The sequence below is a fragment of the Dermacentor variabilis genome, unplaced genomic scaffold (assembly GCF_050947875.1).
Source record: "Dermacentor variabilis isolate Ectoservices unplaced genomic scaffold, ASM5094787v1 scaffold_12, whole genome shotgun sequence".
Classification (NCBI taxonomy): Eukaryota; Metazoa; Arthropoda; class Arachnida; order Ixodida; family Ixodidae; genus Dermacentor; species Dermacentor variabilis.
Genome location: NW_027460280.1, coordinates 32,565,560 through 32,577,398, shown reverse-complemented (window position 1 = coordinate 32,577,398; position 11,839 = coordinate 32,565,560). Strand labels below are relative to the sequence as shown.

Sequence of the window (11,839 nt, the reverse complement as noted above, 5' to 3'; positions counted from 1 at the left end):
ACCTGTGTCTGCTAAACTGACTATGTACAAAACATTAGTACGTTAAAAATTAGAATATGCTTCTGCAATATGGGACCCCGGTTTCACGAACTTAACATCCTCACTCGAGATGGTCCAGAATAATTCGGCGCGTTTCATTCTTTACAATTACAACCGTACTAGCAGTATAACTTCAATGAAACTAACGCTATCGTGTCCGTCTCGTGAGCTTAGTAGGAAAGTATCTCGCCTTAGCCTTTTTTCAAAAAATGTATCATCATGACGAATTGAAGCATTCTTTTATTTCGCAACCATTTTATCGACCATCCCGCATCGACCATCGTTACAAGGTAAACGTCATCAGTTCTAAAACCGATGCTCTTTTTCATTCTTTTCTACCTCGTACATCGACAGAATGGAATCGCCTTCCGCCCGACGTAGCATCAATACCAGATCATGACTCATTTCGTTCGTCTCTCGTGCGATATCTTGATGCTGATTCCTGACATTTCTTTAAAAAAAAATTGCAGATAGTTATCAGGTTTTCATTGCGTTGTGTTTTGTATATATGTTGCTCCGCTTGTGATTGTTGTTTGAGCTACTGTGTAGCATTATTGCTTATCACCGTTTATTATCTTTATCATTTGCTTCTACTTTAACATGTATTTGGCTCTTTCTTTTTTTTGTAGTTGGCTTTCTGTATTGCCTTTTGTTTCATTAGTCTTTCCTCTATATGTTATGTACCACACCCCTCGGTAATGCGTATGCCCTTGAGGGTAATAAAATGATATCAAGTGAAATGATTTGAAAAAGGTAGCAATGTCAGTGTAGTTTTTTTCAGCGCCTTGTAAATTGTCAGCAGTGTGTAACCTGCAAAACAAAAAGCACCAGAAACGCATGCAATGCCATACTAATCACCAGACCAATTACACCAAATGTACTTCATATGTTGTTTATCAGGTACCCTTAGATTGTGGACGCGTTTATATAGGACAAACTGGCCAGTGCTTCAACGACAGGGCTAGACAGCACAATAATGACGTTAGAAAAGTATGCGGTAGTCACTTGGCTGAACACTGCAAGAAGTGTACATGCACACCCATGTTTGGAGACAATTTTCTTGAGGAAAAAAAAAAACGCGATATACTTGAAGCCTATTTTATAAGAAAGGGGTGACAACTACGTCAGCTGTCCGTTTTTGGTGTTGCAGGAAGAAGAAGTGACATTTCTTTCGAGGTATCTAGGAACGTGGACTGATTGACCATACAAGCGTATGCATAAGCTGCTTGACTTATACAATCTTTTGTATCAGGCACGTACCCAGGATTTTTATTTTTGGGGGGGGGGCAATCCAAGGTAACTTTTCTATGCAAATGAGGGTGGGGGCCTTTACTAGTACAAATGTGAATAACGCCCGTCATTCGCCATAACGACGGGTAAACCCGCAAAGAAGAAATGAAACAGAGTGTATCTCACAGGTAGTACGCCTGTGAGATACACCTCTTCTTTACTTGGCAAACAAGGAACCACGTCGAATGGACTCGTGCTGGAAAGAAAGGCAGGAAGAACACTTCCAAGAACAAGAAAACAAACGAAAGTGCAAAATAAAGATTTCTATCATCATCATCAGCCTATTTTATGTCCACTGCAGGACGAAGGCCTCTCCCTATAGTAGATTTCTACAGTAGCATACAACTTAAAGAAAAACAGCAGTTGGCAACCAAGGCACACGGACTACGAGGGGTTGTGTTACTCCGCCAGCCAACCACAGAAGCAAACAAAATCGTCGTCATGCGGCTTTTTCAAAATGACGTCGTACCTGACACATCCGGAGCGTCTGCTGTTCTTGAAGAGTCTTTTAATCGACAGAAGCAATGGGGTGTGCAACAGACATGGACAAAGCGTATGGAGTCCGAGCATTTCACTCTTCAAAAGTTTACCCGCCGTGGTTGCTTAGTGGCTATGGTGTTGGGCTGCTAAGCACGAGGTCGCAGGACCGAATCCCGGCCACGGCGGCCGCATTTCGATGGCGACGAAATGCGAAAACACCCGTCTACTTAGATTTAGGTGCACGTTAAAGAACCCCAGGTGGTCCAAATATCTCGAGTCCCCCACTACGGCGTGCCTCATTATCAGATCGTGGTTTTGGCACATAAAACTCCATAATTAATTAAATCTTCAAAAGTCTGCCGTACAGTTCATCTCACTGCTGAGCCCGTTTTACTCATGAAACTTCACTGCCAACTGAAGTGAAACTTGACAACAAATAGCTGCAGCGAAGCAAGCATTTAATTTCACTTCAATAAAGAATTAGGCTTTCACCATTCCACTATAATAGGTGTCGGAAAACGCATCAAATTACGAGCTAATAATTTTATTCTTGTGGTTACCGCCTTATTTGGGTTACAGGAAAAGTTTGAAGTACGAACTATTTGCAGCCTCGCGGAGGAACAGTGGCTGGCGGTTATGAGGGCGTGCGCGGGGCTTCACTGCAGACTTCAGTTGTATCCGACTATAGCGGCGTTTTTTTTATAATTAGCTCTGGAAGAATTATAGAGAAATTTATATTTGCGGAACAATCACAGTTCTTTTGGATCCCTCGTTTACTGTTCTACCAAGTGAAGTGCCAAAACCGACTCGTATTGTTATTTGGGAAGCTGCGTAGTGATGCGTGGCCGGCATGCAGTCCCGTACAACCGCGTGAAGCGCAGGACGCTGCGGTTCTAGACGTGCTGCGCCCGCCGAGGAAGGTTAGAAAAACACCTACATAACCACAGCAGAGAAGTAGCTACGTCAGGCGGCTCGACTGATAACTGTAGAAGTGTACTTCAAAATACACAGAATTGTTATCCACTTCCGGCAGCGTTTTCTCTACTTCCTTATTAAATAAAAAGATGTTGATGCATAAATAGTTTCATAAACAATCGGCAAATTTGTTAATTCTCGCTTTTCCTTCATGTTTGGCTATTGCCTTGGCTTAATTTCTTAACTCCTTGCGACTCTTGTTTCTAGTTGCCAATTTTGCGCAAAAAATGCTGTAAAATTAGGGAAAGACCAGACGAGGTAACGGGTGACAGTCATATTGCTTATGGGTTTAAGGGTTATTGCAGGGTTTGATGATGAACGCTGTTTCGCATTATTTTCATTTGCACTTTATTTAACCCATATCGCGGGTATATGGTTCCGACGATCTCCAAGCGTCGCGTCAAGCTGCCACTCGAGGAAATAATGAAGCAAAAGGAAAAGTTAAACTCAACTGGCGTTTTCTGCGGCTGCAACTCGTTCCTCAAGCATACACACCAGCTGACTATGCGAACGAATCCCTCTCCTGGTCCCTGGATCAGTCTAAACAAAGAAGGTTGAACTAACGAAGCAACAGCCATGCGCAACAGCCATACAACTGAAAGCATCTCTAGTTAATAGCGTGGGCACCGAATCGATGAGAAAACTGGCCTTTACACCCCAGGATATTCCGATAGATACCGTCATCCAAAAGGAGTGAAAAAGGCAGCAAAATGTTGACCACCGAATAGCTGTCAAGTCTCAACATTGATTTGGCGGCGCTTTAGGAATGTGTATGAGGAATGGTGGCGTGGGCGGGGAGGGGGGGGGGGGCATGCCGCTTAATTTCGGGGGGGGGGGGGCAAGGGCCCCCCCAAGCCCCCCGGCCCCCCCCCCCCTTGTGTACGAGCCTGCTCCTGGACATTTCTGTAAGTACTCTCGAAACGACGGAACTTTTCTACCGTCAAGATAATAATCTTCGGCGCACAGAACAGTTTACAGACGCTTTTTACCAAATACGTACAGTGAACGCCTGCGCGCAGTCGCCGCGATGGAGTCTCCCGAACCGGCTTCTCGCGTGAAAGGTAGGCAAAGGCTGAGAGCAAACTATGTGAAATATGTTTTTCTAGTGGGCTGTCTGCATAACCAAATGGAGCATAACAGAATGAAGTCTCAATGCAGCGATCGCACGGGTTCGCAGCGACCGAGCCCGTCTGCATGCATGTCCGCGTACAGTGTTTCGATTTCGCTGCGTGCACGATTTCGCACCGTGCAGTGAGCTTTTAGGCTGCACAATATGCGTATTTGACAGTACACAAGCAATCATTGTCGCGTGGACGCTATCAGAGCTGCTCAAAAATAATTTCGCTATAGGGACTTCGACGCATACGGCGACTGTGATGTGCCGCCGCGACCATTCAATCTTGTTTATTTCTTCTAAAGTCTTGGACGTTTCAATATTATTTCTCAAGTTGCGTCGCACTGTATGTTTAGCGGTCTTCTCAGCGTGCGATTTACCGCTGCTTCTTTCTCGTAATCCAGTGCATTAATTCATAACACAAACATCACCATATGCCGTGCCTTCTTTAATGTGCTTCTTATTGCCCCTTTCCATTCTAGTGAACTTGCCAGTATCTAGCATCAAGTTCTTAGACCAAACCGTCATGACATTAGCTGAGCAGCGGGCGCGGGCGAGCGTCTCAGTGCGCGTTTTCTGCTACTCACCGAACGTCGCAGTCCCGGCGCACTAGCAGAAATCTTCCTCGCGTTTTTGCTTGCTGCATACCCGAGTTGTAGCCGATGGCTGTTTTCCGGTTCTAAGTTTCGCGAGCCAAGCTTCACGCAGCTTCTTGTTCTGCGGCTACGTGTGAATAGGGCTGGCACCGGGCTTCGCTGCGTACGTCCGGCACTGCGGCACCGAGCAGTAGCCTACCACGCTGCACGCCTCCAAAGGCAGCCACTACCTATTATAGTGCTTTCAAATGTCATTCAGACCCCCAAGGCGGGAAAGCATAACCAGTTAATCAGAACCGCAGCGCAAGTGGGACTTTCGTTTTCAGCACGCTTCGGTGCTTCCGAAGCAGCCGACGCGGCCGCCGTGTCCACGTCATCCCTCATGCCACGTCACGCCGACAGTGGCGCCAGCTTTTCCACTGGTGGAGCTCGCCCCCAATAAGATGTGCCAATACTTAAAGCTAGAAAATCCGACAGACCTGCAATAACATGCATAAAAGCCCCATAGTATAGTCGCAGTCACTACGGCTTTGACAGAGCTACGAATCTCTGATAAACCATTTACTGACCATTTACTGATAAACCATATATGACCAAAATTGTGTACAGCTGTTCACGGCTGGCAATGAAATTTATTCAATAAAAGAGAGTAAAATTACACTCATTGCTTTGGCAGCGGTCTGGTTCTCCACAGTCAAAGAAATTTGCATGGGTCAACCATGCAGAAGTGTAATGGGCAGTTTCTTTGAACTTACAACGAAAAAGAAACGGTGGATACCGAGGATGTAATCCGCATGGAGGAACATTTATGCCTGGAAGTATCACGAAGCTGGAGAGAAAACCAGCATGAAGTGCTTGTCACAGTTAAATATTTCTTCGTGATCCGCGAATCTAACTCAGCTCCACCGCTTTTTCCTGGGAAGTCACTCTATACTAAGATAACCAGGAGTCAAGCACATGGCGGCGCAGGCGGCGAATTAATAGACAATGCAAAGCACCGTAACATTAATCAACCCATTCGGGTTTCCTAAACGTGAAATTTGTTGCACGCCTTCAAGCGAATGACCCCATAAGAATGCAGATTGCTAATGCAGTTTGCTCTGCAAAAAACTCTCCGAGGAAAAACGACGGATTGAAATTTTCGAAAAATGTTGAGTGCTATTACCTATAGCATTTTATTTCAAGTGTCTCTAAGACGTTCAGAAACAACATGCTCAATGCGCAGAACTTCGTGGAGATACTGTCGAACAAACAGCAATGCTTCATGACACAGTGAGCATTTTCTTGAAGATTACTACAAATTTTTCAGCACGCGTGTACATCGCCGAGGTAAAATTTTAGCTACCAAGAGCAAACTGGCAATTTGACCGCTACTTTCCATTTCACTATGTAAAACAAATCCAAATTAGCCTGAATAACCCAAAACGCAACACACACCTGCATCGCCGAGCGTTCATGTGATGCGCGAGGAAGCGCGTTTTCTTCGCCCCGCATACTACGCACAGGAAGGGGCGCACTTCATGACTGAAGCTCTGAACCGCATGGCATAAAGAGCACACTTTATTGCAGCAGCCTGGGCAGAGCAAGGCAGAAAGGCTAGTTTCCGCCACCACTGCCACCAGCACCGTCTTTGTCCTGCTGGTGCATGGGCGGACTTTTGGGCGCAGGTTCCGTGGGTGCCGCCTCGGACACGGTGGTTTTGGAGGCCTTGCGAGGGGGTGACGTAGTTGCCTTATCGGGAGACGTGAGCTTGGAATGTGTCGAGGGCACCGAATGCCTCTTGGGCGACGGCATGGTCTCAGCGGCACCAGCGGCACCAGCTGCACCAGCGCCACCAGCGGCACCAGCGGGCCCAGGGGATGGCGCTGCAGGGGGCGGCGGCGCGGGAGCAGCGCCTGAAGCAGCCACTTCGGCGACGATTGGCTCAGAGGGCTTTTTAACGGGCTCATGCCCGCTGCGGAAAGCGGCCTCAATCTCCTCGAGCGTTTTTCCCTTGGTCTCTGGAAGCGTGAGCACGACCACGAAGAAAGATATGATCATGACGACGCAGAAAAACCAGTAGGTGCCATACGGCTTGAGCAGCTCAAGCATGTCGTTGAATGTCTTGGTCACCACAAAGGCCATAGTCCAATTGAAGCTGGTACAGATACCTGTGGCAAAGCCGCGCACACGCGCCGGCAGGAGCTCGCCCATCATGAGCCACGGGATGGGACCCATGCCGCAGGAGAAACCGATAATGAACAGCGACAAGCAGACGAGCGGCAGCCACCCGATCGACTCGACGGCCTCGTCACCCTTGGTGGCCTTCACGTAGTGGTAGCCGCCCAGCACGCCCAGGCTGAGCGCCAGCAGCGCAGCCGACGTGAGGAGCAGCACGCGTCGGCCACCCTTGTCCATCACCATGGTGGCGCCCAGCGTCGCGATCACCTGCACCACTCCGATGATCACCATGCAGTCCTCCGGCGGAATGGTAGTGCCCGCCGACTGGAAGATGGACACAGCGTAAAACATGACCGCGTTGATACCCGACATCTGTTGCGCGAACATGAGGAAAAGACTGATGAGGATCGGCTTGTAGATGAACGGCTGCCGCAGCTCCCTCACGTGGAAGCTTTCGGAAGAACTCATCTTGAGATTCACCTCGATGTTGTTGCGCTCCCCTTCGTAGTCTGTGCCCGCGGCGTAGAGAAACTGGAGCGCCTTGAGCGCGTCTTCGCGCTTGCCTTTCTGCATCAGCCAGCGCGGCGACTCAGCCATGAATATCATGAGCACGGCCATGGCAGACGGCAGAGTGAGGCAGAGGATAGCCAGTGAACTCCAGCTGAGGAACTTGCCAAAGAAGAACACACCCAGTATGCCGATGGTGACGGACAGTTGGATGCCGGTGCCGAGCGTGCCGCGCACCTGGGGCCGGCTGATCTCGGACACGTACACGGGCACGGCGAGCGACACAAGGCCCGTGAAGAAGCCGGTGATGACGCGGCCGAGGCAGAGCACGACCACAGTGCCCGCGGTGGCGATGAGTACCCAGCCAGCGATAAAGCCGAGCGAGGAGAAGATGATGGACAACTTTCGGCCCAAGCTGTCCACCAGAAAACCAGCTACCAGTCCTCCCGTGAGCGCGCCCAGCGTCATCAGCGAGCCAAACCAAGTCTCTTCGCTGTCGTTGATTTCCAGGCCTCCATCGGTAATGTTGCTTTTGAGGCTCGGTATGGCTGGGGACGAGTATCCCAAGTTGGTGCCCATGGCCACCGAGCCCAGCCAGGCGGAGGCGACCGCCACATAGAAGAGCTCAAAGCCCTTGGGCCCTTCCTCCTTCTTTTCGGCCATGGGGCACTACGGACCTTTCAGCTGCTGCATCAAGGCTGCTCGCGCACCGCGGCCAGCGAATGCGCACCGATCACGTGCCGGTCGCGATTAGGATGCATAATCGACATGATTGAAAAAAAAGAAGATAGGCTCACCTAATACAGCGACTCGGGCCGGACATTTTCATTATTGGCAATAAGGTGTGGACGACGAACAGAAAGAACCGTGCAGAGCCGAGAATGCGCTGTACGTGTCCGAGTTGTGGTCATTTCCTTATTTTTTTGCAAATATGCCACAGTGAATTTCGTAACTATAGTAATTACAACACATTTGCATGTAATTATAACCATAAGATGTAAGTATGTTAGTATTTTTAGTGCATGTGGCTGTCGCGGCAATTAGCTTCACGCCATTTCAGTTAGCAATTTCACACGAAGCAAGACATACGTCAGCGCACCACACATCACAGCAAGGTTGCCGTCTCAGTAGGCACTTCGCGCTGAAGCTTGGATGGATGGATGGATGGATGGATGGATGGATGGATGGATGTTATGAGCGTCCCCTTTTGGAACGGGGCGGTGGGCTGTGCCACCAAGCTCTTGCTACTATACTGCCTAATAACCTACCTAGGTTAAACAATGAAAAAAAAAACACTATGAACTACCACGCCCAAATTTTCTGATCCCCTATTGCGAACTGTGCTTTTGTAAGTCTCCGTCTTTTGTCGTTTCCCTACTTTTCTTCCACCAATCCTCCAATCGCCTCTTACTAATGTCTATTACGGACATGTTTGCTTTACCACTGCTCCCGCTGAGCCCAAGGGCTTCAAGGAGGTCAGTGGTGCCTAAAACGACCGCTGGGTAGACGCCTTCACATTCTAATAAAACATGCTCCGTCGTTTCCCTAGCTTTACCGGAGCAAGCACATGCTTCTTCTTCCTTCTTATATCTCGCTTTATAGGTGCGTGTTCTAAGGCATCCCGATCTCGTTTCAAAAAGTAATGAGCTTCGCTTTGAGTTATCATAAATGGTTTCTTTCCTGATTTCGTTTTTTCCTCTTAAGTAGTTACTCATGGCGGGTTTCTTTTCCATTGCCGCCACCCATGAGATTAATTCAGCCTCTCTGACCTTCCGCTTGACGTTCTTTGTCGCTGTGTAGCCCACCCTACAGGCCGCATACTTGCTGGTAAGCTTCCCAGTTCTTTTCCTCCACTGTGAATCAATGTTTTTCCTGTACAGATACTCGAACACTCTCCCAGCCCATTTACTTTCTTCCATATTCCTCAGCCGTTCTTCATACTCAATTTTACTACGAGCTTCCTTCACTTCAAAACTAGCCCAGCCCATATCACCCTGCACAGCTTCATTTGTAGTCTTCCCGTGAGCGCCCACTGCGAGGCGACACACTGACCTTTGGTTCCCGTCGAGTCCTGATTGCACCCCTGATTTAAAACAAACAACCGCATTTCCAAAAGTAAGTCCAGGAACCATTACACCTTTCCACATACCTCGGAGGACCTCGTACCTATTGTATCCCCATAGCGCTCTGTGCTTCATTATGGCTGAATTTCTCTTCGCCATTACTGTTATTGTTTTCCCCTGTGTTTCCATATATATATTGCCTTCGTTTATCCAGATACCAAGGTATTTATATTCTGTTACCCGAGGTATTTCCTGGCCCTGTATCTCCCCTGTCTGTTCACTGTTTTCATTAAATACCATAACACCTGATTTTCTAACACTAAATTTCAAACCTAAATTGTTGCCTTCCTGCCCACAGATATTATCCAGACGTTGCAAATCACTTTGCTTGTTAGCTAGCAACACAATATAGTACGCATAAAATAAACCTGGGAGTTGCTGCTCTATTACTGTGCCCACCTGTTTGTATGAGAGATTAAACCCAATATTACTTTCTTCTAGTGCCCTCTCCATCCTCACCATGTACATCATAAACAGCAGCGGGGGCAAAGGGCACCCCTTCCTTAGTCCCTTGTTGATATGAACTTTCTCCTCGCTCCTCATCTCTTCCCATTCAACGCAAACGGTATTTTCTAGGTAAATCTCTCTCAAAAGCTGTAGACAATCGTTACCTAAGCCTTCCCCTTCCAGAATATCCCGCAAAATGTTGCGGTCTACGTTGCCGTAGGCTCCTGTAATGTCTAAAAAGGCCACATACAACGGTCTGCTTTCTGCTTTTGATATTTCAATAGACTGAGTAAGAACAAACAAGTTATCATCCAAACGCCTACCTATTTTGAAGCCATTCTGAAGCTCTCCCAAAATGTCATTATTCTCTGCCCATGCTTGAAGCTTTAATTTGATTGGCTGCATTGCTAGCCTGTATATTACCGATGTAATGGTCAACGGTCTATACGAGTGAATTCTGTCTTTCTCTCCCTTACCTTTATAAATTAAATTCATCCTACTTTGTCGCCAGCTGTTTGGTATTCGTCTATCTTTTAAAGTTTCTTCCACTGCTTTCACCAGAGCTTCCTTACTTTTTGGTCCTAGTTCAGCTTTCCACAGTGGTAGCAGCGCCACAGCACGGCGAGCTGTGGAAGCAAAATGGAAGGGACGCGTTGCACATTCCCCGATATAGGGTGGCAGGAACGCGGCAGATCGTTAGTCACGACTCGCTATTCACTGGCTAAATGAATACGTTGAGAAGGCAGAAGAATGAAAGAAAAGCAGAAACACGAATTTGTCGCAATCGCTGTACACCACAGATTGCTTATTTGGTGCAGAAATAAACGAGTCAGCTACTTTGGCTACTTCTGACTTGGGTTTTGGCTTCCTTTTTTGAGTACCCAACGGCAACACTTGCATTTAGCGTGCTTTGGGGGTTGGCTATTAGTGGCATTATGGGTGGCACTCGCCTTACCACCGTGCCTCACCCGCACGCGGAAGCCGACCGTTGTAGAGTGCTTAGCCGATCGGTTCGAAACGCCGTCGTCACAGAATCTCTGGTCGTTGATGTTGCGACCAGAGCCGCAGCGTCTCAAGCGACAGCGCCTGCGTTTTTGACCAGCGGCGCGGCGTCTCAGCGGCAGCGACTCAAAACGATAGCTGTCGAATGCGAGAACGCCCCCTTACCACCGTGCGGTTTTTACCGCCGTGAGACCACGCTATTTTTGGTATCGGCCCACGAAAACGATTATATACTCACAAGAAATCGCCAGTTAGCTCCCACAGAAAGCTAAACGCTTTAATAATACCTTCAAGGATGATGGGTTATCTGACTTATCACGCTCTTGCCGACAGCACGAGCGTGATAACAAAACCGGGTAACGATAACCGATGAAACCGGCGTGGAAACATGCAACATGCATTAATACAAAGAATATATGAGCAGTAAAGATCGGTGCTAAGTGATTCAAAGCAGAGTGTGGTGATATTTCGGAAAAATAAAGAGTTAGACCAAGATAAATTATAGATGGCGTGCTTCAATAGTGATCTCAAATGGTAGCCATTTCAAGCAATAGGTCAACTGGATTCGGTTTTACCGCTTGATACCTCACCAACTAACACAGCGATGCAGTAAACGATATCGCCAGCAGGGCTTTTTTGTGTGTTGCAGACTCGCACGATTGAACATTAAACTATGTCAACTTTTATATATATGTATATATATTTATCTCTCTCTCTGTCTCTCTCCTCCCTCCCTCCCCCTCTCTCTCTCTCTCTCTCTATATATATATATATATATATATATATATATAACAACGAAAATAAGCTGATCAGGCCAGTCGAATACTGGGGCAACATTTGAATAGCCCAGTTTCTCTCTTTCTTTCCTTCCCCACCTTCTTTTGAATACCGCTATTGTAGAGACAGTCACTTGTTCGCGAAAGACTACTACGTGAAATTATGAGTTATGAACACTATGGTAGAACTATAGTTGCTAACGTCATGTAGCATTGCAGGCACAAAGGTCAGAACAAAAGGCCTACCTTGCTTTGCATGACCTAGGATGGATGGATGGATGGATGGATGCTATGAGCGTCCCCTGTGGAACAGGGCGGTGGTTTGCGCCA

General features: G+C 47.6%; 1 protein-coding gene across 1 annotated transcript; it reads right to left on the bottom strand.

Moving 5' to 3' along the window:
• Positions 1–6,090: 6,090 nt before the first annotated feature.
• Positions 6,091–7,824, bottom strand: LOC142566252 (solute carrier family 2, facilitated glucose transporter member 8-like). Its single transcript, XM_075677094.1, has one exon. The coding sequence runs from the start codon at positions 7,822–7,824 to the stop codon at positions 6,091–6,093; it is 1,734 nt and encodes a 577-aa protein (XP_075533209.1).
• Positions 7,825–11,839: the final 4,015 nt, after the last annotated feature.